The following is a 26,361-nucleotide window of genomic DNA, read 5'->3' as shown; positions in this document are numbered from 1 at the left end:
ATATTCTGCTTCTCTATACTAGAATCTAAGTTCTCAGAAGCCTAACCAGGGCCCTCTCCTGTCTTGCTTACTTTGGAATCTCCAATGCTGAACACAGTGCCTATCACATAGGAGACAATAAATATTTCCTAAAGGAAAAAAAAAAAAAAAAAGGAACCCACAATCTACTGTTCCTGGCCTGGCCTCAGATCCTCCTGAAGTTATCACTTACAAATCTATTCCCTGAACGAATTTATCCAAACTCTGCAGAGCAAAACACTTGAAGAGGCGATAGGGAGAAATGGTGATAAGCCCAGATTCTAGATCTGAAATACCAAGGTTCCAATCCCAGTTTTGCTATTTATTAACTGAGTGACCTCGGGCAAGTTGCTTAACATCTCTGAGCCTGTTTTATCATCTGATATTACTTCATAGTGTGGACGTGAGGATTAGAGGAATTTAACATGGATAAAATGCTTGAAAAAGGGCTAGATATGTAATTAGTACTGTATATACTTTAGCTACCATCTTCATCTGTTTCCTTATTTTGATCCAATTGCTCAGGTGAGCTGTATCTTTCTTTTCCCATCAGGCTATAATCTCTTGAAGGCAAAGACCACTTTTGGACCCTAACAGTGGATTACAGAGATCCCCACAAGATGGGGATGGGGGACAGAGCTGCAGTATGGCTCCCAACGTAGGTTTGTTCACATGGTATAAGACTGTAAGTCATTTAAGGTTTCTGAGTTTCAGTTTCCTTATCCACAAAAAGAGATCGTATCTACCCCACAAGACGGGTGTGAAGATTAAATAAAATAATCTTTGTGAAATAAAATAATGCTGAAGCTGGAGGCAACAGTGAATTTCAAGGGAAACAGTAGAAGGTATTAGGTAAATCTGCTTCAAAGTTCAAAGCCAGCTGCCTTCTGGTATAGGCATTACACATAGGATGTGGATGATTCACATAAATGAATGACTCTGAAAATATGTTTTGTACTATTGTACTAGATATTTTCTATGATTGTCTCTGACAACCTCATGGTGGTTTTTAGATGCTTTCCTTAGCTATTAGTCAAACAGAAAAAATACCACTCATTACAGCCAGCTACATGAAATAAGATATTCTAGTGTTTGAAATTCTCTCAGTTGGTGATAGGATATTACTGACATGCCCATCAGTAGAACAGAAACATTTCTTACACACAATAGAAGTGAAGAGGCAACTACTATTTGGATATCTACTTGCATAAAGTGCTTTACAAATATCTGACTAAATTATAATAGTTCCACAAGGCTGACACTATTCTCATTTTACTATGAGAATATACTAATGACTATTCTCATTTTACAGCTAAACACTGTGAGACTCAGATAAGTTGATTTAGTTTGTCTGAGGTCCCAGAATTGGTAAATGGCAGAGAGACATTTAAATCCAAGTGTGTCTGGCTTCAAATCCTGTACTTTACTTCTGTTACAGAACTGCGATTTATCCCCCAAATTTCCACAATATCTTGTATCAGCTCTACTGCTAAGGACTGACGAATGTGGGTGAACATTAATAGGCCTATACATGCAATTTAAAGCCAGAGTAACTAACAGAGAAAGACCATTCCCACCATAATTCCCATTAAAGAAGAAATGGTATATTTCAAAGAAAGGAAATTAACACAGTTTATCTTCCACAAAGTTTCAGGCAAGAAGAAATCTAAGATAAAAGAATAGCCGTTATTATATCGTCAAAAAGAATGAAAACATAAGGCCAACCAAGGAACTAAAAATGAGCTGGCCCAAGCCTCTTACTTCACAGAAAGGACCAAAACCAGGTTTTTCTGACCTCTAATGGAGAGGTTGTTTTTTTGGGTTTTTTTTTTTTTTTTTTTTTTTTTTTTTGTTGTTGTTGTTGTTTTTCCAATAGTTCCTCATGCAAAGCACTCTACTCACACCTTCCACAGCTAACAGGAAGTTATCAAACCACCTCTCTGGGCATCCCAACACCCAGCTTCCCCCAAAGCATCTACATTTACAAAAAAAAAAAAAAGGCACATTAGAAGCAGAGAATCATTTCTTCATTTTCCCAGTATGCTATCAGGGGAACAGAAACAGAGAGGCATGAACTGGGGAGATGGGAGGGGCAGATATATCTTCTTAACCCATCAGCAAAATCCTCTGACATTCCAGCCAGTTGGTTCCAGTTGAGAATGAACGATGACAATCTCAAACTATAAAATGATTAGCTTTCTGCTCTGCTGACAATGGCAAAAAGAGGAAATGAGTTAAAAGTCAGATTGGAATACCTCCACACAGCCCCTACAAGCCAGTTAATTATCTTCCATTAACACTGAGCTGTCAGGATCTGCATCAGCCCTTAACTCTCTTGACCTTCCCCAGTCTGCACCTTGTTACCCTGCAATGTTTCATGTTTATAAAGATAGGAGACTCCAGCTGTTCCAGCCTGACAGAACTTAATTTACATTTGGCCTTGATTAAGATGAGAGTCAGAATCATTGAGACCAAATGGAAAAGCCAGACTGCTGGGGGTTATGAAAAATTCAAATGGCATTTTTCCTTTTATCTGACAATTCTTATTAAGGAGACATGCGTCAACCTGAAACACAAAAACTTAAATGTAAAGGACGTGATTAAAATTCCACATTGCAGAACTAGGACCTGAGTGACTTTGCCCAAGAGCTGCGGTGGTCCTAGTCTATCACTTAGGTCTTATGAGAAGTCTGAACTTCAGATTCTGCTTGACTCCCTCTGACATCAGATTCTAGGCCAAGGACAAGAAGCCCATGAATGACAGCAGCACTGAAGTGAGTGGTCAGCTCTGACTCTGCCATCTTGCTCGCCCCTCACAGCCAATCAGCCTCCATGTCCCGCTGATAGTATCCCCTAAAAATTCTGGAATCTATCACTTCCCCATTCCACAGTGCCCACTTCACAGCTCATGACTTCCCACCTGGAGGACTACAAAAACCCCCTTAGTGAGCCGTTCAAATTATTAAAAAACTATGTATTGACTACCTACTATATGCCAGGCATTTGATTAGGGGTAGAGAAACAGCCATGAACAAAACAGATAGGCTCTCCAACCCCCCTTGGGTTACAATGGTGGGAAGACCCAGGTACCACGTAAATCATCATACAAAATGATTCCTGCTACAATTTATGAAAGATAGAATGAAGTAAGAGTGCAATGAAAAGAGATCCCTGATATATGTGAGGTCAGGCAAGGCTTTTCTGAAGACATAACAATAAAGCTGAAACCTGTATGAGTTAGGATGGGTGTTAAATAGCAGGAAAAATATTCAGAGGCAGAAGGCACAGGATCACATCATCATCAAGACCGGGGTCAGCAAACTTTTCTCTAATAGTCCACAAAGTAAGTATTTTCAGCCTTGTGGGCATTCAGTCTCTGTCTCAACTACTCAGCTCTGTCCCATAGTGATGCAAAAGCAGCCATAGACAATACACAAATGAATGAGTGTGGCTGTGTTTCAATAAAATTCTGTGGCCACAAAAATTTGAATTTCACATAATTCTCACAAGTCACAAAATATTACTCTCCTTTTGATTCCTTTTTCAGGCATTTGAAGTAAAACCCACCCTTTGCTCCCAAACCATCCAAAAACAAGTAGCCCGCCAGATCTGGCCCATTGGCCAGAGTGGACCAACCCGCAGTCAAGATGGAGGTGGCAAAGAACAGAGCGTGTTTGAGATACCCTGACGGGATCCCGGTAGACAGAGTGAGTAAGGTGAGGGACACACAGTAAGTAGAAAGGGGGTGGTGAAAATGACATCACATACCATCTTCTGGGCCATGTTACAAATTTTGGAATTTATCCTAAGAGCAAAGCCAAGCCAACAAAGTGCTATAATCAGTAAAGTATGAAAACTAGTTCTTACACACACACACACACACATACACACACAATTTTCTCACACCTAACCAGTCTCTTTATCTCTGCCAAAGGTATCTAAGATATTCCTTCCCCCTTGCTTAAAGACCATCTATCACCAAATAAGCCCTTAACAAACTGAGCCCAGGCTACTTACCTGGCCTCATCTCCTACTACACTCAGGGAAGCATCCCAGGCTCTTATCCCAGGACCTGAGTACCTTACCAGTCTTTCTCAAGAATTTCCTCCCCATCTTCTCTAAAAGGCAAAACCTCCATTCCTATCTTGAGATTCATCTTGAAGAACTCCTCCCAGAAGCAAATTATTTTCTCCAAAAGTACTGCATATTTATCAAGGTGCTTAAAACATCTGACAGCTCTGGTCCCATGTCTCTTTCCTCCTCCTGCCACCCCCAACTGCTTCCCCACTACTACCCCAGAGGACTCTGGGCCCCTCAAGGATAAGCCTGAATGAGTGTGGCTGTGTTTCAATAAAATTCTGTGGCCACAAAAATTTGATCTTTGTGCTTATGTCCCCAGTGCCTGCAACACTGCTGGTTCATAGCAGAACCTCAGTTAATATCTGGTGAATTAAAAAGTGAATAAGGGGGGCACCTGGGTGGCTCAGTCAGTTAAGTGTCTGCCTTTGGCTCAGGTCAGGATCCCAGGGTCCTGGGATCAAGCCCTGCATCAGTCTCCCAGTTCAGCAAGAAGCCTGCTTCTCCTTCCACACTTCTGCCCCTACTCCTTCCTACTCCTGCTCGCTCTCTCTCTCTCTCCTCTTTTTCAAATATACAAATAGATATTTTAAAAATAATTTAAATTTTTAATTAAAAAAAAAGAATGAATAAGGGAGTAAACAAATGACAGCCCCATGAGTTAGCAGAGTCTCACGTTCTGACTGATGTGCTGGCGCACAACTCTTTGAAAGCCATCTAACCCCCTGGTCCCTCACTCTTCCACAGCCCCATTCAAAAGACGGTACTGTGTTCTGATTCTCCACAAACGTGTGCTCTTCAGGATATAAGGGCAGAGCTTCTAGAATTAGAAGTGGTTTTATAAGTCTGGGGGCTTGTCAGAAAATGCCAAATCTCAGTCCTTACCCCAGGACTACTAAATCAGGAATCCCCAGGTGATTAATAAGATTCCCAGGTAATTCATTTACACATTAAAATTGGAAAAGGATCCTAAACCATCGGGGTCAGGCTTTAAGGAGAACATGCTAAAACTGGTATTAGACACTATTTGGAATTATTATTTGGAATTTGCAATCATTGATAAAACCAAAGTAATTCACAGCACAGATTCCTGTATGTGCTTACCAAAAAAAAAAAAAAAAAAAAAGAATAAATAAATTGAAGAAATTTTAAAAATAGATTTGAGGCTCAACCTTCAGGTAGTTAAATACACGATGAGATAATGTTTAAGGCCTTCCTGAGAAAACTCTGAAATGGAACTGATGGATGGATGGTCAGTCTTAGGTCACAATCCCTGACTGCTGCAATCTAGAACCTAATTATTTTTTATGCACTTTACTGAGTTCGGTTAGATCTCAAGTGCACAGTGGTGAGCATCCAGAGAGGTTCACACCAGATATATAGTTAGATCACCCGGGATATACAGCCCCAAGCTGACATGAAGTAGGTGCTCAGTTAAGGCCCTGATGATGTACCAATGACCACCTACTTGATCCTTCCCACTTAATTGAAAAGTACAGCTTTTCTTTCCTATAGCCAAGAAGGATGTGATATGTCCAACCCATTTGTTTTCTTGCACCATGTTTAGGCTGGTTTAAAAACACCACTGCCTCTGTTCCTGGTCCTACCCTAAGTGGCATGCTTTTGAAGGGATTTCAGTTATAGTATGATATGATGGGGGTGAGCTGGGGTTTGGAGGCCAGCAGACATGGGTTTAAATTCTGGCTCTATCATCTGTTTAGGAAAATCATACTGCCATCCCTGTCAGCCTCAGTTTCCATGCTGTCTATCAAGCAGAGTTTGCTAAGATTAAATCAATATCTACAGAACACACAGCAGAGAGTGGGGGCAGTGCAAAGTAGTGCTATATTCTGACTTGTATTTCAGGATATACTTATATCAGGTTTTCAAGCCAGTCCAGACCAACTTTCTCACTTTATAGATGGAAAAAGTGAGGCCCAGGATGAGAACTGCTTTGCTCAAAGCCACACTAGGTGATGCCAGTAGAGTCAGAAACTCTGACTCCTAAAATACTCTGTTTTCAAACTCTTATTTTTTTTTGTTTTTTTTTTGTTGTTTTCAAACTCTTAATAAATATAGAAGGCTTTGTGCAAATTAAAGCTTACACAACAGCTCAATATGCTAAACAGATAACAAGTCAAACCTCCCTTGATTATTGATGACTTCTTTGCTTCTGTCTCTTCTGCTCACGGTGGCAATCCAGAAACACTTTCTCAGCACCATTACACTCCCCTCAACCCCCATACATTTTGAGTAATCAAAGACTTGGCCCATTTGAAACCCCAGAGCCAGTAAATGAATCACACCAGGTCTTACTCATTAGATGGATTCTCTCCTCACCAGACTACCTGGGGATTTTCAAGTCCCTGAGGTTCCCAGAGGACTTGAACTTTCTTGCACATCCATCCCTACTGGGCACCATTAAGCTGACATCACCATTATCCACACTTCATAAAGGATCTGAACATCTGGAAACAGGAACCACCTGCAAGCGCTCTGTCCAGAGATCACTGTATCACTCGAGGACATGGAAACTCAAGTTCAGGTGACATGAGAAACCTGAACATGCCACCATGGCCAGATTAATCCTCAGGGGATACTAGTGCATAGAGAAAGAAGGTTCTGGTCAGAAGATGTAGACTTAAAGCCCGGCTCTGCTATTTTCTATTAGGAATGGTAATCGGCGTCTCTGAACTCCAGGAGAGTACCGGCTATTAAGAGAATTGATTGCAGAGTCAGCCAGTCTCTGGTTCCAACCCTGGCTCTGCCACATGTTTATCATGTCACTTTGGGTGAGTTGGTTATCTCATCTCTATTAGCTTTAGTTTTCTTGTCTTCAGACAACCCTCAGCCCAAAAGAGACAACTCCTGCCTTCATAAGGTGGCTGCTAGGATTCAAAGAGGCACTTATTAAGTGCCTGCATAGATCAGCCTGGGTGGCACAGAGCCTGATCCTAGGGACCCAGGATCGAGTCCCATATCGGGCTCCCTGCATGGAGCCTGCTTCTCCCTCTGCCTGTGTCTCTGCCTCTCTCTCTCTCTTTCTCTCTCTCATAAATAAATAAAATCTTTTAAAAAATAAAATAATAAAGTGCCTGCATAAGGTTAGCACCTAAAAACAAGAATGATTTAACTGAAACCTAATCAATAAATTGGGATCAACCTGGGTTGATCCGGAAGAGAGAGCAGCTCTCTGAGGAAAAGTCAAACATAACAGACTTGAGCACAGTGCTTGGTACAGACAGATCCACAATGAATGGAATCCCCAGCTGCGATGAGCATGCTCTCTCCACCTGAAGGCACTCACCTCTTTTAGCCACAAAAGCTTTGGGGCCTGCATTTCCACGGACATCACGCCTCCAACACACTGCAGGACACTATGCTTGGTTTCATTGATCCTGTGGACCTGAGTGATGGCCCGGTGGTCCAGCCACATGATGATGTTTCGGCGGGAATCCCCTAGCAGAACAAGAGACGTAAGGTCACATGCATATGCTCAGCCTTCTAACCCAAGGGGATACTTCCAGAATCCCAAGAGCACAAATCTATCCAACTACTATGATCTCAGACATCAACAACAGCAAGCACGAGGGTCCCTACCAACACGAATTAGTGCACTCCACCCAAACTCTGGATTTCCCTTTGAGTGATGCGTCCTTATTTAAGTGTCACTCCAGTGTTAAATGTCTATACCAAAACCAGGGGGGATCTACCAATTAATTCAATTCTCATTCATTCTCTCCCAACTTCTTCCCTCCTTTCCTATCGCTTCTGTTCCAGAAAATCTTTGCTGAGAGTGTGTGTGTGTGTGTGTGTGTGTGTGTGTGTGTGTGTATGCTCAGGAAAAGATTCTATGAAGTTAAGCCTAAAACAATACATCGGCTTTTTAAGATCTGCTTCCATTAAATACAAACACTTCAACGGAATAATATACCCACTATAACACACCAACTACATCCATACAGTGGCTTTTATCTGCTTATATTCTTACTTCTTCTAGTCACTTTAATTAAAATTCATTAACTTTGGTGTTTTCCCCCCCTCATTCAGTTGGTTTGGTGGAATAGGAAGCACTGCAACTTTTTTCAGTTTGGGGACCTGGCCGACCTCATGAGGAATGCTCACTATTTCAGTTACAGGTGGAGATACATTGAAAGAGTCATTAAATTTTTCTTAGCCTAACTGTCCTTATCTAGAAGACAGGGACAACACCACCTAATGGCATATAAGATTTTTCATTCACTAACAAGACCATGCACATAAAGACAAGCAAGCACAGGGATGCCTGAGTGGCTCAGCTGTTGAGCATCTGCCTTTAGCTCAGGGCATGATCCCGGGGTCCCGGGATCAAGTCCCACATTAGGCTCCCTGCATGGAGCCTGCTTCTCCCTCTGCCTGTGTCTCTGCCTCTCTCTGTGTCTCTCATGAGTAAATAAATAAAATCTTAAAAAAAAAAAAAAAACAGGCAAGCACCTACCACACAGTAGACCCTCCAGAGAAAGAAGAAGTAAGAAACAGAATTTTAAACCAGCTGGAAAAGAAGCACAGGCATGTGCCTCACATTCTACCTCTGCCATCCTGCAGCCCACACGGAAATGAATTGTGCCTTTCTCCCTTTCGTGGTCTCTATTAATTCCTCATGTACTAATGGGCAAACCAATATTCTTTTTAAAGTCCTCTGCTTCCTCAGATGGCAAAATGTGGAGATCAGCAATGAATAAACCAGGCGAAAATAAAAGGGAAAGATATAAGGGGACCCCACAGTAATTGAACCAGATACGTCACACATTATTTTGCAATTGCAGAATCACTGCAGCTAATAACAAATATTTATAAAGCTCTGTGTGTGTGTCCCAAGCCCTGTGTTAAACGTTTTATACACATCATCTCATTTAATCCTCAAAACAACTCTCTGATCTAGGTCATTTCCCATGACAAACTGACTCCGAGATTTAAGATTTGCTTCCTATCTCAGTTTGGAAAAGCACATAGTGTGCTTTAAAACAGTTCTGTGCAGAGAATGAATAAATAAATTGGTACAACAAACTTAAATTCAAGCTACACATATCAACATGAATAATGATACCAGCCAAGATAGTTTTAAACACCACATTTATTGTTTGTTGTTGAGGGTATACACATATGTGGAAAGTGCAGAAATGATGTGTTTGTGAACACCAACTACAGCAGCATGGTCACCATCCAGGGAGGGGGAAGGCGTAGACCAAAGATTCAGTTGGTTCTTCCTTCAAAAAAAGTCTGTGGCCAAGGGAGTAAATTTCCATCTGCTTATCCTCAGAACTGGGTACACAGGAGACTATGAATCTTATTTTCCTTACTTTGCCATGTTTCTGAAAAAAAGATCCTTAAAATTGAAAGAAACAATGCCAACCTAAGAAAATATCTAAGTCACGTGATCATCACCATGATGAGGCAAGGACTCAGTCTCTGCTTTGCCTGCCTGGGGAGGGTTCAGGTCCCACAAAAGCTCCTCAAACCACAGTAGTACTTTGAAAATAAGAGGAAGTGCATGAGACCTTCCAGAGACACATCTAAGATTTGTTTTTAAATAGCTGAGTGATTATACCATATAATGTCACTGCTTAAAGCTTTGTTTCTCAACCCTTCCTGCACATTAGAACCACCCAGGATAGTTTTTAAAACATTGATGTCCAGCTCTCATCCCAGCAACATCAAAGAATCAGAATGTGGAGGTGTAGGCACACATGTGTGCATACATGCATACACATGCACGTGTGTGGGTGTGTGCATGTTAAAGAGGACAATGTCGGGGCTGTCGGGGCACCTAGGTGGTGGAGTTGGTTAAGTGTCTGACTCTTGGTTTCGGCTCAGATCGTGATCTCAGGGTCCCAAGATCAAGTCCCATGTTGAGCTGCACACTCAGTACAGTCTGTTTAATATCCTCTCTCCCTCTGCCTCACCCCTCTACATACTCTCTTATTCTCTATAAAATAAATAAATAAATCTTTTTAAAAGGGGAGGGCAACAATGTCAGTATTGCTTCTTAAATATTGTATAAGTGCAACTGCAGCTGCTTCAAGCCAAAAACACCTGCCGCTAAACTTTCAACTAGAATGACAATCAGCTCCTACTGCCTCTACAGGAAGAAGCTCTCAAAAAACAGAATGACACAATGAAATTGTGGGAATCAATTAACTTATTATATATATATGTATATATATATACACACACATACACACGTGTGTATATATATATATATATACATATACATATATATGAAGATTATTAAATAATGATTCACATTGTGGACAAAAAAATGAGGTTAATCGTTTTTCATTTTTTACGGAAAATCACAAAGAAAGGACTCCACTGAAAGCTCACTGGATCTTTCACTGAGCATCTATTCCATGTCAGGCACAGGGCTGGATGCTGGGATGCCGAGGAGAATATGCCACAGTCCTGCCTGTATGGAGCATGTGGCTGCATAGAGAGCTTCCAAAAGGCAGGGAAGCTTTCTTTTAAAGAGTTCTGAAAAAGACTGTACACTAGTTAGGCAGGTGAAGAGGGGATGAGGAAGGAGGCTCTACAAAGCAGAGTTAGCAGGTGAAACAAAGCACAGAGCTTAAACAAGGGATTATAGAAGGGGAAGCGGGTGGAGGGATGGGGTAACTGGGTGACGAGCATTAAGGAGGGCACATGATGTGACAAGCACGGGGCGTTATGCTATCTGTTGGCAAACTGCATTTAAATTAAAACAAACACCGAGCTTAAAAAGTGCCAAGTTTTAAGAAAATTAGAAGCAATTGCTAGAACAGAATTTCAGTTATCCACGGGCATATTATTCATCGATGTATTCACTCAATTAATATTCTGGATCTCTCACAGGAGCTGTGCCAAGCATACTTGTGGGAAATTACTATGAATTAGCACAAATACCTATTAGGTTCCTACTGCAAGGTAGCCTAAGTGGTAACTCCCTGCCCAACCCTGAATTCTCACCCTTGCTTCTTCTTGCTCCCAAGAGCTCCTGGGGCTAGGATGACCCAGCCAGAGTTGTGCTATGAGTTAGGGGGGTTGCAGAGTTGGGAGCACGCAGCAGTGGCACCACAGCCCAACCTGGAACTGCCTGATCTTCAAAGGAAAGATCAAAAAAGAAGAGGCTAAAATGAGAATATTTTATCATGTAGTAAAGATTACCATTCTTAAACTACTGTACTTCATTTACTTGTTTTTTTTTTCCTTTCCTTTTCCTTTTTTTTTTTTAATCATCTTATCATTTTGGCCAGTTTTGTGGGTTTGGCTTTAATGGTGATGGTTAATTTCCTGACCCCACTGCCTGTTCCTCACCATTACTCCAGTTAACCAATCAAGAGTTGTTCACTGCCGGGGATCCCTGGGTGGCGCAGCGGTTTGGCGCCTGCCTTTGGCCCAGGGCGCGATCCTGGAGACCCAGGATCGAATCCCACGTCGGGCTCCCAGTGCATGGAGCCAGCTTCTCCCTCTGCCTGTGTCTCTGCCTCTCTCTCTCTCTGTATGACTATCGTAAATAAATAAATAAATAAATAAATAAATAAATAAATAAATAAATAAATAAATAAATAAATAAATAAAGAGTTGTTCACTGCCACACATGCATCAGAAGTCATTAAACAGGGGATCCCTGGGTGGCGCAGTGGTTTGGCGCCTGCCTTTGGCCCAGGGCGCGATCCTGGAGACCTGGGATCGAATCCCACATCAGGCTCCCGGTGCATGGAGCCTGCTTCTCCCTCTGCCTGTGTCTCTGCCTCTCTCTCTCTCTCTCTCTTCTCTCTCTCTCTCTCTCTCTCTCTATCATAAATAAATAAATAAATTTAAAAAAAAAAGAAGTCATTAAACAACCTTTGAATTATCTTTAAAATTCAAACCTCATTTTCTAGCACAAGATAATCCATTTCAGATAAAATCTAACCTTAATAGAACCTATTGAAAGGCAAGAAACTGGTAAGGGGTACCTGCAGCTGGATGCATTTGATGAATGGGTACATTTTAACCTTTTTGGTAGAATAAAATTATTTCAACACTTATAATTAGGGTTGTAACCTAACTACCCTTTTTATAGAAGTCCTGTTAACAGCAGGCAATTCCACCTACAATGAGGAAAAAGATGGCACCCAGAGAGGGTGCACTACATATGTAAGCAGGTCTAACAAGAACTCTCTTCTTCCACTTCAAGCATTCTTGCTCCTAGTATCTTAGCTACCCAATTCAGCTGCACCCAGTAATTCTCCACATACCAGAACTATGGAGGAAACATAAAAAATGCTGATGCCCTAGACTCACCACAAGCCAAGTGAATACAAAGCTTGACAGTAAGGCTCATGAATTGGGATTTTAAAAGATCCCAGGTTGATTCTAATATAAAGCCAGAATTAAAAACCATATATTTTAGCAGATCAGAGGTTAGTGTCCTGGGAACCTAGGGCTGTTTAACATCTAAAGTCCCACCCAAAATGGGAACTCATCCAACAGCATCCCTAAGAGACCATCACCTGATTGCTACTTAAAGCAAGCCAGTCAAGACAGTGCTGACAGCCTCCCCAAGGGACCAGCTCCATGGCTGTCCACAGCTCCTAACTGGAGAGTGTTTGCTGCTGCTGAGCTGAGGTCTGCTAGTCCAGGTCCATTCCTTTGGTCTGTGCTTTCTGAAGTGGCCCAGATTGGGGCTGTTCTGCCTTCTTGGGCCAGAACACTGCCAGGTGAGCCAGAGATTAGCCACTGAGAACAGGGAACATTCATGTTTGTCTTTGACACTCCAACACTTCATAAAACAGGGCTTGGCACATAGAAGGTGCTAATCAATAGCCAAAAAGGGGGTAAAGTGTGTGTGTGTGTGTGTGTGTGTGTGTGTGTGTGTGTAAAGATGGGCATCACTATCACTGTGTTCTAACCATTTATCTACTTGCATACTTTGTCCAGCACATGAAATTTATATAAATCGTTATTCTATGAATTAGGTCCATAAAAGTGAGTGGGACACATTCTCTTTTTAGGAATTCATGATCAGATGGAAGAAACATTTCTGAGCATTCAGGTATCAGGCTTAGTCCTCACAACAAAGCTATGGTTCATTATTCCAATTCTTTCAGAAAATGCAGAGGTAAAGAGACTTGCTCATGGTGTCATTGCTCAGCATCAACGGAGCCGAGATCTGGGACCTCCTGACTCTAATTCCAACGTGCCCAGTGTGCCCTAGTCCTTAGAGCCAGCTGTTAAGTAAGGCCTGGCCACTGCAGTGTCCACTGCTGAGGGTTCTCAAATATAACCTTGTCCTAAAATGCATGTGCAATGGCTATGTTGGCAATAACTCACTGACGATGCCTAGAGGCACACTTCTTAGATGGAACATGCAATTTTCAGTATGGTCTCCACCACTCCCTAATGTCTTCTGTTCATGAAAAGGTTAGATAGAGTTGAAATTTATCTCCACACATGCGCTTTTTTTTTTTTCAAACCTGGTCCATCTTACTCATTTTCATTACCTACCTGAATACTGTGAACTTCTGGGTTTGCAATCTCAGTGCTAGCACTGCTTGCTAAAACTTCCCAAGAGGGACAGGTCTTGGACCACAAAAAAATTCTGATGGTGAACCCAAGTGGCACATACATTTGAAACAGCTCATTATTGTACTCACAAGTCTCTATGAGGACAATATCATGATGTGGGAATGTCTTGTGCACTACTGAAAATAGAGAGGCCAATCTCTTTCCAGCTTCTGTGGGATGCATGGTCCTGTCTGCTTTATTCTACTTCCTTTAAATGGACTTGGTTCACCTACTCAAATAAAGATGCTACAGAAGCTTCATAACACAAAGCAACTGCTTCCAGAAAACACCCACAACACCACCGGCCTGTTTCAAGGATGCTCACTATGAGCTAATGATCCCACATCCTTCCCTCAGTGGACTGTCTACTGTGCTTCTTGTGCATTAGTGAGATAAGTCTCTCCCTAACCCAGACCCAATGTCACCACTCCCACCACCTGTTCTCCAAGCCTGTAAACCTCCCCGACATGATTCTGGCCTCTGTGCTCCACCACTAAATCTCATCCTTAGCAGTAAGAGACACCTGACCTCGTGCTCCACCTGAGGCCCAGCCAGTCTCCCATGACCAGGGAAAGAGAGAGTGAAAAAGTCCTACCTTCATGGTTTATCGGTAAAGGACGAAACTGCTTATCCAAAACCACCAGAGAACATGTGGCATCAAACCCAAGCCCTCGGATTTGGTTTACATCAATCCCTTGTACAACTTTCTGTTTTAAAAACAAACAAAAACATAAATTACAAGACAGGCTTTTAAAAGACTGAAAAGTTATGACTAGAAAGAAAATGAATAACCAAATCGGATAAATATTTACAACAGAAAACAGATAAAAGTTTAATATAACTAAAATAATAGAAGATCCTCTAAATTAATATGACAAAGACAACCAATCTAATTGGAAATCAAGCAAAGTACATGGCAAGTTACTTCATAAATAATAGTCAAAAAGCATATAAAAAGATTCCCAACTCCACTTACATAAATAAATTAAATTAACGCAAATAAAAACACATCAATCTTTGCTTTTTACATTGGCAAATATGTATAAGATTAACAATACACAGTAGCAGACTGGGAAAAGTGGACCTTCTCTTACATTATTCTAACAGTGTAATAATGTGGTACAGATTTTGGAGAATAACCTCATAGTATTTATTAAAATTAAAAACATACATAAGTTTTGTCCAGCCAACTCACTTCTAGGAACCTACCTTAGTGCCTTATTAACATAAGTTAAGTGTCGATGAAAGTTAACTGTAGCACTACTTGAGAATATATTTAAAATTTGGAAAAACCAATTTTTATTATAGTACATCTGCAAAATGGAATATTATATAACCACTAAAGAGAAGTAGAGAAGTAACTTCTGAGTGTGGTACTCTGAAGAGGCTGGCAAATCCGTTTAGCAAAATAAAAGTATCAAGCTGGACAAAATTATCAAAAACAACCATTTGGGGGCTATGGAACATGAATAAAGTAACATTTATCTATTTATTCTTGAAAAATCAAAGCATTTAAATTTTGAGAAGGATTTATTGTTTAAAACATCAAAATTGTATTTAAAACATTCCCACAAATACAAAATAAAACAAAACAAAAAACTCTAGGTCCAGATGGCTCCACTGGGAAATTCTACTAAACATTCAAGGAAGAAATAATTCCATTCCTGCACAAACTTGTTTAGGACATAATGAAGGAGGGAACATTTTTCAACAAATTTTCATGGCCAGCTATACTTTCATACCAAGCCAAACAAGACATCAAAAGTAAAAAACACTATGGACCAATACATGCTATGAAAATGGGTGTAAAATTCCTTAACAAAATATTAACTACAAAACATGTATTATATACTATGACCATGTGAGGTTATCCCAGGAATGCAAGGGTGATTTAATATCTATACATAAATTAATGTATTATACATATTAATATAATAAAGCATAAACACCAAATGGTCATCTCAATAGATGTAGAAAAAGAGAGAAAAACAAATCAATAAAGAGCATCTACAAAAACCAACAGCTAAAATTATACTTCATGATAAAATAAATGGTTCCTTCCTGTTATAAACAAAGAGAAATTCTTCCATCACTTTCATTCAACCTGCAACTAGTATTTCCAGCCAGTGCAATAAGGCAGGAAAAGAAATTTAAAGTACACAGATTGGAAAGAAAGAAGTTTAAGCATCTTTTTTTGCAGAAAGTGGAAAATCCTAGGGATCTACAAAAAAAAAAAAAAGCTACTAGAGGTAATAAGTATAGTAAGATCACAAGATACAAGGCTAGCATATTAAAATTAATTGTATTTCTATATATAAGAAACATTATCAAAATTGAAAGTAAGGAAATAATTCCATTCAAAATAGGATCCAAAAAAAAAAAAACCCTCAGGAATGAATTTTTCAAAAGAATTTCAAAACCAATGCCCTGATAACTACAAAACATTGCTACAAAAGAAACTACAAATTGGAGAAATATGTTATATTCATGAAATGGAAAACTCAACATTGTGAAAATGGCAATGTCCTCAATTAATCTACAGATTCTACACAACCTCTATAAAAATTTCAGCAGGTTTTTGGATATTTGGGAGGTTTTACAAATAGACAAGCTGTTCTTAACATTTATGTAAAAATGTATAGAATGTAGAAGAGCCTAGGCATGTTTGAAAACAAAGTTGGAGAACTTAAGCTGATTTCAACTTACTATCAAACTATCATTACTAAATCAGTGTGGCACTGACACAGGATAAATTTATAGATTATATGAAATAGATCAGAAATATAAGAAATAAGCCCATTTATGGTTGATTACTTTTTTTAAGATTTTTAAAATTTATTTATTCATTGATGAAAGACAGAGAGAGAAAAAAAGAGAGAGAGAGGTAGGCAAAGACAGGCAGAGGGAGAAGCAGGCCCCATGCCGGGAGCCTGATGTGGGTCTCGATCTCTGGTCTCCAGGATCACACCCTGGGCCAAAGGCAGGCACCAACCCACTGAGCCACCTCGGGATCCCCAGTTGATTACTTTTTTATAAAAGTATGAAGACAATTCAGTGGCATAAAGACAGCCTATTTAATAATAGGGCTGGAACAACTAAATGTCCACATGCAAGAAAAAAACTTATACTTCTAGAGTTTCTCCATACTTCTAGAGTTTTTCCTCATATGCACACAAAAATTAATTCAAAATGTGTCGCATCTCCAAATGTAAAAATTAAAACTATAAAACTGTGGGAGAAAATGTTTGTGACATGAGTTAGACAAAGATTTATTTAAAAGACCCATAAAAGAAAAAAAAACTAATATATTTGACTTCGTCTAAATTTTGCTCTTCAAATGCAACCGTAAGAAAATAAAAAGATAAGCTACAGATTGGAGAAAATATTTACAATTCATACATCTGATAATAGGCCTATGTATGGAATAAATAAGGAATTCTTATAACTGAAATAATAAGAGAAAGCCCTATTACAAAATGGACAAAAGATTTAAATACACACATCATCCAAAAAGACATACAAATGTCCATTAAGTATATAGAAATATGCTCAAAAACATACGTTATTAAGAAAATGCAAACGAGGGTGCCCGAGTGGCTCAGTTGGTTAAGCACCTGCCTTTCCACTCAGATTATGATCTTGGGATCCTGGGATGGAGCCCAGCATTGGGAGCCTGCTTCTCCCTCTCCCTCTGCCTCTCCCCCTGCTTGTGCTCTCTTGCTCTCTGTCAAATAAATAAACAAAATATTTTTTTAATGCAAACTAAATCACAATAGGAAAAGACTGACAATACTGTTAGAAAATTCTAGAGAAAGTAGAAGCTTCACACACTGCTGGTGGAAATGGAAAATACAGTCACTTTGGGAAAAAAGTTTGGCAATTTTTAAACATAATTTACCATACAATCCAGCAACTTTACTTCTTAAGTATTTACCCAAGAAAAATAAAAACATATGTCAACATAAACACTTGTATGTGAATATTCATAGCAGCATTATTCATAATACCTCCAAACTGGAAACAAATCAAATGCCCTTCATAGTTTAATCACGTGATTAGTCAGTGTGGTGACTGAGGGCAAGTCACACAATTCCAGCCATTCCAATCACTCTCTTGACTTGCTGGGTCAAGTCTCTATAGCATTTATAGAGGCATGGCTTCCTCTGCCTGGAATGTCCTTCTAACTTGGCTCAGAAATCTCTAGGCAGGGCATAAGATCAATGATGTTGAGTGCAGACTACCTGAGTTTGAAACCTGGCTCTTCCATTTACTAGTTATGTGACTTTGGAAGCCAAAATTCCATTCTCCTTAATTACACAAAACCACCCACTTATACCTCCAACTCTTAATGATGTTATAATGATGTTCAGTAAAATGTGGTGTGATTAGCCCAACACCTAGTATTCAATGTACAATAAATAGCAGCCATTATTAGAGTAATCAGTTTCCTTAAATCCTCTTTGAACTCATGGGGCATCATTCCATGAATTAATAAGCCAGCCCTAACTTCTACCTGCCATGAGGTTCTGTCTCTACACACAGAGTGCATGCCTGACTTGGGCAGGCCCATCTCACACAAGCCAGCAGTCAGTCAAAAGAGGAATCGGGTAAGACAATGCAGAACACTCAATAAAACTCACTCCCACAAGGCAGCTTTGGAACAGAAATGAACATGAGATATAGTGTCAAAAGAGCCACTTTTGAGTTTCAGTTCCACCACCTTTGGATCAGATAAGCCTGCACTAATCACAACACCTTTCTGACCTTCAGTTTCTTGAGGGTGAGAGTCATCTCCCAAGTTGAGGATCAAAAAAGGCACTGGTTTAAAAGTGCTTGTTTTGTTTTCAAAGATTTTATTTATATATTCATGAGAGACACAGAGACACACACAGAGAGAGAGAGAGAGAGAGAGAGGCAGAGACACGGGCAGAGGGAGAAGCAGGCTCTATGCAGGGAGCCCGACGCGGGACTCCATCCCAGGACTCCAGGATCACACCCTGGGCTGAAGGCGGCGCTAAACCGCTGAGCCACCTGGGCTGCCCATAAAAAGTGCTTTGAAACTAGTAAACCTCTGTAGGAAATGAAAAGGATGGAAAACCCACCCCGTGACTTATTAACTACATGCATGAAATATTTTTTTTGTACAAGGCATAGTATACTGTGTCATGTTAGCACATTTACAATTGATATAGGCAAAGGGATAGTGATCAAGAAGGCTAAATAAACACAAACCTTCTCAAGAATTATGGTGGGAGAAACCTTCCAGTAGGAGCAAAGAAAGTATTTCTCTTCAATCTATTTTATGAACCCCTCTGAAGACCTAGAGTTCTATATTCTACTCATGGCCTTCCAGTCACAAAAGCTCAACCATTCCAACTCCAAAACGGAAATCTATCACAGGGAACTAGAAGAATAAGTGTTACATGCATTTAAATCTGATTTGGTTAGGTAGCCGTATCACCAGCCTTACATGAAAATGTCTTATGATCATGCTGATCCAGCACTAGGAGTACCCTATTCCCAAAACCTACCCATCTAAATCATCCCAGAAAGATGGCTGTCAGAGCCACACTACCCAGAAGATACAAAGGACTTGACCTGTTGACCAGAGGATTCCTTTTAATGCTCTTATAAATGGAAAAAAAGCAGTCCAGTAAACTCACCCCAATGACTTGGCATTGAGGGAATTTCCACAGCTAGAGAGAAAGCACATTGCTCTTCTAAAGAATTTCCAGAGAAGGAGATTTCTGCAACTTCATTTGGTAACCTGGTCCATGTCTAGCAACTGTCAACTCGTAGCTATGGGGCAGCAAACAAATATTTGGGGAAGGGATTGTGCATTGCTTTCTTCTGACGGTGGGAACCAGTTCAATTCTGCATGTGTTTTAAATCAGCAGGCTCTGCCATATTGGGTGGGGAGGCAGTATTCCTTTGAAATCCTCCAAACTGAGAACTGGAGGGTCAGAGGCCTACCTGGCTTTTTCTTTAGCTCTATTTGGAGCAAGGTCAAAGCCTAGGGCCTTGCACCCAGAGTCCAACTTGCAATTGAGTTTTGTGGCTGCTACTATATTCTTTTCAATCTTGATTTGAATGCCTTTGTCAGCCTTGAGGATGTGTGGAGTTATGAAATCCCTGGTTCCCTCAGGCTCATCACTCCCTGTTGCCTACACAATTCAATTACTCACATGTTCAATCAGTCAGCAAATATAATCAAACCTCTTCTAGGGTCAGGCTGAGCACTCTTCTGGGTATTTGGGAAACAAAGAAGAGAATATTTTTTAAAAATCCTTGCTCCTTTGGAGCCTGCATTTTATTAGTCAACACCTAAATAAAACATACAGTGGACATATAGTAAACAAAAAAATGATAAGGGGATCAGGAGTGCCAGAACAGAGGGAGGTAGTTGCTGAGAAGATGAAATTTAAGACACGTAAAGGACGCGAGTATCTGACCTTGTGGAAACCTGGTGGGCAAGTGTTGCAGGTAGGAGAATAGCCAGTGCAAAGGCTCTGAGGTGGGAACAGCAACCAGATTAATACAGCTTGTGTGGGGAGTATGTTACCTGCAAGGCTGCTGGAGACACTCTATTTACCAAAATCTACTGTAGTGACGAGGACAATGCATAAATCCAACCATGGACCATGACCTACACAGCATCTTAGCTTAGATTTGGTGCTGTCCCTTGAAGATAAACAGAGAAATAGAGAACAGACACTTCCATTTATGTCAGGGACACCAACATTCTTCTAAGAAGGGAAATTCTGAAACTACCTTCATCTCCTTCCTCTCTCCACACTTACCAAGTCCTATTATATCTCCCTTCCAAAGTCCATCTTGTCACTCTTATTTATTCCTCTGCCAACATTCTTACCAGCCATTCATCATTAAAGAGAAATCATTGAGGTGCCTGGGTGCCTCAGTAGGTTAAGCATCCAACTCTTGATTTCAGCTCAGGTCACGATGTCAGAGTCATGAGATTGAGCTCCACATCGGGCTCCCTGCTCAAAAGGAAGTCTGCTTAAGTTTCTCTCCCTCTCCCTTTGCCCCTCCTCCTGCTTGTGCTTGCACTCTCTCTCTCTCAAATAAATAAATAAATCTTAAAAAAAAATTATTAAGTGCCTGTATGTGCCAGCATGGAGTACACATGCTAAACAAGATAGACATAGCCCTAGCCTCCCAGAGCTTATATAGTTCAAAGGAATCTCAGCCTCCAGAACTTCATTAGAAGAAACCACCTCCTAAATGATTTGGCGTCCTTGAATTTAATTTCTGTCCTCTCAAGCACCACCTTAAATTGGCTGCTGGTCAATATGAAACTCTAGAAAACACCTTACTGGCCTCAAAAGGAGCGTTACCAGATTTGCCCCCTCATGCAATACAGTCTCCCCTCTTCCTCCTATTGGAAAATACCTGCTCCAAACCGAGCTGGCTCCCTCACATCTCCACATCAGCACTTCTGTCCATGCCATTCCTCCAGCTCTGAATGTCATCTCTTAGAGTTCTCCAGAGTCCTGTTTAGCCCTAAACCCTTCCTCAAGCCTTCTCAATTGATTGGGAGTAGAGAAGTCCCCATTTCTTTATGCATTCATTCTTTTGGTACTTCCTGAGTCTACTGGGTGTAGGACCTGGGTGAGCAAACTGTAGTTCCTACCCCCTTGAAATATCAAATCTAGAAGATAAGATAGATATCAACGGAAAAAAAACAAAGATGTATTATTTAGTTATGTGATTATATAATGACTTTATTATTTATTATTCATCAAAAAATGAATGATTCACAAACCATGTGACATTCTATGTAGGAAAAGTATAAGATACTGTCACAAAACTTAGTAAAATAGAACTTAGTTTGGAGGTGCTATGGGGTGAGAAAAGGCTTCTTTCTTGAAGGACTTGACTTTTGCACTAAGATTCAGTGCAGCACTATCCAATAGAACTTCCTACAGTGACAGCAATATTCTGTATCTGTGCTGCCCCACACAGTAGCCATCAACCACGCAGGCTCCTAAGCATCTGAAATGTGGCCAGTGCATCTAAGGAACTAAACTTTAAATTTTTTATTCTAATTAACTTAAATTTAAATAGCCACATGTACCTAGTGACTAGTGTATTAGATAGTGTGAATCCAAAGATGAAGAGGAGTTAGATATGTCAGCAGAAAGTGAGAAAAGTAGGAAGGAGAAAGAATGGGTGTAAATGTCCTGAGACTAGACAGAGCATTCACTGCATGCTTGAGGACAGGACGGAAGGAGAGTGTGGCTGGAACATGAGGAGCTAAGAGAAGCATCATGAGATGAGCAAAGGAAGTAGGTGGAACCCAAACAAGGCAGGGCCTGAAGACCAGGTTAAGGATTTTGAGTTCTATCCAAATAGTAGTGTGGTGCTCTGGAAGGATGGTGAGCAAAAGAGTGACAAGATCTGGTTAAAAAAAAAAAAAATCATTCCAGTTCCAAGAAGGAGAATGGATTGGGAAGGAGAAGTGCATACATGAGATCAGTTAGGTTTTTTGCACTAATTCAGATAAGCAACAAAGGTATGTGGTGCTGGACATGGAAAGAAGGCAAAGATCCGACCTGGGTAGGCTTATTGCATACTTCCTGGGTGACTTAGGAAAAGTCACTTAACACTCTGGGTCTCCAATGTTCTTTTCAACTGTAAAATGGGAACAACCACCCCTGCCCCACCTACACTGTATGACAATCAAATGAATATGAAAGTGTTTTGTAAAACACACAGGTTCTACAAATAAGAGTTAATATTATTGCTCAATCCCACATGGTTTACTCCCTCTCTGTTCCTTCTCCCTCCAACCATTACTCATATATAACTAGTACAACTTAGAACAAAACAATACTTCGTTGGCTTCATAGGTGCTGGGTTTTTCCATTAAACTGAACTATTTCATTCTTAGGGGCAGAGAATTTGTTATATACCTCTTCTGTACACACTCCAGGGCTTAGCAAAAATCACAGCACCTAGTAGGTGCTCAAACAATTGTGTGAGAACTAGATGATACTGGACAAATGCCTCTTGGCTAAATGACACCTCCAGCTTATCTTTTTTCTTCTTCCTAATGGGAGCTGGTACTAATTATATACGAACTTGCAATGTTCTCACTTTCTTCAGATGATTAAAATTGTGGTTCCGAAAAGAGATATAAGCCTTTAAAATCAGGGATGGTGTATATACCTCTAGGACTTAGGTGTTTCCATAGCACTTTTTAGATGGGTGAGTGCCAACCCAATAAAGACCCTCCAATTCTAGTAGTAGAACAAAAATAGGATTTGGAGCCATCTCGCTAGGGATCTTGTCCTATCTCTCATACCTGTTAGTTTCAGAGCCTCGATATCCTCACGTGTCACACAGAAAGAATGGCAGACTTATCTCACACAGTTACTGCAATACTTAAGCAAGATCAGGGATGCCAGAATTTTGTTTATTTATTTTTAGTTCTAAGTAACATTAACACAGCAACCATTGATTGAGCAGCAAAGCTGTGCCAGGCAATGTGTTAGATGCTGGGAATACAGCTCCCTGCAAGAGCTCAGCTCCTGACTTTAAAGAAACCAAACAAGTCACCAATTACAGTGCTATCTGATAAGGATCAAATGCTACGTGATGAGGACAGGTGAAGACAGTGGGCTCTGGGGCAGCAGAAGGGCTTTCTCGCCCTGTCTTTCCTCTGAGGTTGGCAAGGGAGGACAGAGGATGTCAGAGGTCATCAGGAAAGGCTCCCAGGAGCAAGTTATGCAGAAGATTACCTTGTAAGTACCCATGCAGGAGTTGGGCACATGAAGAAGAGAAGAATGTTCCAGATAATGAAAATAACAGAGACATTTCATCCACTCATGTACTCAACAAACATGAATTGGGCCTATCAAGGCAAGGCAGTCTAGGGAACTATGGATAAATAAGACGTGACCCCTGCTCAGGGGGCACACACTGTTTATAGGAGCAGACAGTCAGGGAAAGGCACTTATAATTCAGTATGGTTAGCACAATGAACAGGGTGAGTTCAAGGTTCCCTACATAGTGGCAAATTCAAAAAAACTTTAGGTAGCTTAATATGATTTCCAAGCAGGAGGCACAGGGAGCAAAATGAGGCTGGAGAGAGGGGCAAAAGGGAGAGCACGAGTGGGGTGGTAGCAGTCCACCCCTTGCTCATATTAATCATGTGATGTTGGGCCAGTTACTTAACCCTTCAAAGCTCATGTCTTTGAGGTTGGTTTTTATTATTCTGTTTTGGAGCTATAGCTCCACATCAAGAGGCTGTCATGTGGATAAAATGAAGTGATGGATATCAAGTATTCAGCTTGGTACCTGGAACATAATGAGTGCCCAAGAAAGGTTAGCTGTCATCATCATCATCTTATTATTTTTGCTGCTGTTGTTCTTATTAATTCAAATAAGAGGAAAACTATCTCAGGCAGTGTGAATGACTCAGGGAACGGAAAGTGGTACAACTGCTCTCAAACTCTTCCTGAAGTCCTTGAAAAAGAAGAGACAGGACAGACTGTGTTCTACATCACCCTTTGCCCTATACCAGCACTTGACAAAGTCTTACATTCAAAGAATCCTAACCAGACAGGGAGTGAGTGTAGGTTTCCAAAAAGCGCCTGTGATGTTTCAGTGTTTCATCTTAGAAGTTCATTCTCCTCCACAAGCTACCCATTTCTCTTACTGTTACCATCATCATCACCACAGGGAACGCAACAGCTTACTCATTTCCAAGCCCTGTTGTAGCACTGTATATGCATTCACTCAGTCCTCCAACAACCCTTTGGAGATAAGCTACAATTATCATTCCCATTTTATAGATAAGGAAACTCGAGCAAGAAACCTGAAGTAACTTGTCAAAAATGACAAGCTAATGACTGTTGGAAATGGGATGTTAGGCAGCCCCGGTGGCTCAGTGGTTTAGCGCCGCCTTCAGCCCAGGGTGTGATCCTAGAGACCTGGGATCGAGTCCCACATCGGGCTCCTTGCAGGGAGTCTGCTTCTCCCTCTGCCTGTCTCTGCCTCTCTCTCGCTCTCTCTGAATAAATAAATAAATAAATAAATAAATAAATAAATAAATAAATAAACAAACAGAAAGAAAGAAAGAAAGAAAGAAAGAGAAAGAAAGAAAGAAGAAAGAAAGAGAGAGAGAGAGAAAGAAAGAAAGAGAAAGAAAGAAAGAAAGAAAGAAAGAAAGAAAGAAAGAAAGAAAGAAAAAGAAAGAAAGAAAAAGAAAGAAAGAAAGAAAGAAAGAGAAAGAGAAAGAGAAAGAGAAAGAGAAAGAGAAAGAAAGAAAGAAAGAAAGAAAGAAAGAAAGAAAGAAAGAAAGAAAGAAAGAGGATGTCAATCCAGGTAGTCTGGCTCTAGAATCTATACTCCAAGGTGTGCTATCTCCTCAACTAAAAAAAAAAAATGCTTCCTTCTCTAAACCTCACACCAGCAATGAGCTGCAAGATGTGTCATGCTTATCCTATGGCTTCTGGCACAGGGCCATATAGACATACCCCATGTGAGCAGACAGCCTAAGACCCAGCCACTTTATTGCAATAGCCTCAATGAAGATAGCCTCACTTAGGACAAATGCCCACAGCACTCATGGGGCTCTCGGGGCTCACACTGATGACGGAGCTGGCCGCCACCGGGAGATGATTAAAAATCTACCATTAAACCAAGCTGTACTTAGAGCAGACCTTTTTTAAAGTAGCTTTTCATCAGGGGATTATATTTTCTTCTTGACAATTTCCTTAATGGCAAGAAAGGCTATATGTTAGAAGAACAAAGGAGACCCAAGGGCAAAGAGTAGAAGATTCTCACCACAGCAGGGGCCAAGAGCAGGGAGGGAGGAAGAAAATTAAACAGGCAGAAGAGATGTGCCCCCACTTTTACTCCTATAGGATGCTCCGGCACTGCCCACCCCCACCTCCTCTCTCTGCCTTCCTCTCTGGGGGCACTAACAGCAGCCCAGAGCTCATTAAAGTTTAAACAGACTGATCAATATGGACAGAATGGTGAATTGTCCATCTGCAAATTACCAAGCCCTTCATGAATATTTAAGGAACAAAACTAGGAACAGAGGGAAAAGTAACCAGGACTTTATTTTTCCCTCTGAAAGGGAAAAAGACAGAAGTGCCTCTGTCCCTCCTGATCACCAGGTACTCAAACCAAACAGTCAAGTTGGACAAGTGAGCATCACTTCCTTTCCCGAGCCAGTGGGCGAACTGCAAGCTGACGTCACTCCACATCAACATCTGTCTGGCACAACTCGATGTCCTTGCTTTCTCAAAACACACCACGTGCACGTGCCACTCATGCCTTTGCACATGCTGTTGCCTCTGAACAAAACAAGCTTCCCCCACCTGTCTTTGTGGAAGACAGGAGAGTCCAGGACTGACAGTACAGCAGTGGAGTCAGCCTGAGCCTCCATAGGCTCCCGTCCTGCCTCTGCCTCTTACCAACTGCAAGAACTTGGGCAAGTCACCTAACCTTTCTGAGCCTGTTTCCTCCTCAATACAACAGGGGCTATAACAGGACTACGTTCATAGGGTCATTGCAAGGATTCACATACACAATGCATGCTAATACAGTTTACACACCACTGGGCACACGTGAAGACACAGGCGTTAGCTAGGATTATCAGTGACTTCTTCCACATTCAGTCATATGGGATCCTCTGCTTGTTCCCCATCCTGGGTCCTGTCCACGTGA

General features: G+C 40.8%; 1 protein-coding gene across 8 annotated transcripts in view; it reads right to left on the bottom strand.

Annotated features, from left to right (window-relative positions):
• FGGY (FGGY carbohydrate kinase domain containing) overlaps positions 1–26,361 on the bottom strand; it is a 416,661-nt gene that overhangs the window by 357,379 nt on the left and 32,921 nt on the right. For all 8 annotated transcript variants that reach the window (XM_055306622.1, XM_055306628.1, XM_055306623.1 and 5 more), the window contains 2 exons: positions 14,255–14,366; positions 7,403–7,554 (listed from right to left, as the gene is read on the bottom strand). In XM_055306622.1, coding sequence (XP_055162597.1) covers positions 7,403–7,554; positions 14,255–14,366 — 264 coding nt within the window. The remainder of the gene's footprint in view (positions 1–7,402; positions 7,555–14,254; positions 14,367–26,361) is intronic.

This window comes from Nyctereutes procyonoides, unplaced genomic scaffold, assembly GCF_905146905.1.
Source record: "Nyctereutes procyonoides isolate TBG_1078 unplaced genomic scaffold, NYPRO_anot_genome, whole genome shotgun sequence".
Lineage (NCBI taxonomy): Eukaryota > Metazoa > Chordata > Mammalia > Carnivora > Canidae > Nyctereutes > Nyctereutes procyonoides.
Note: the sequence above shows the minus strand (reverse complement) of the source record. Positions and strands in the feature narration are given on the sequence as shown.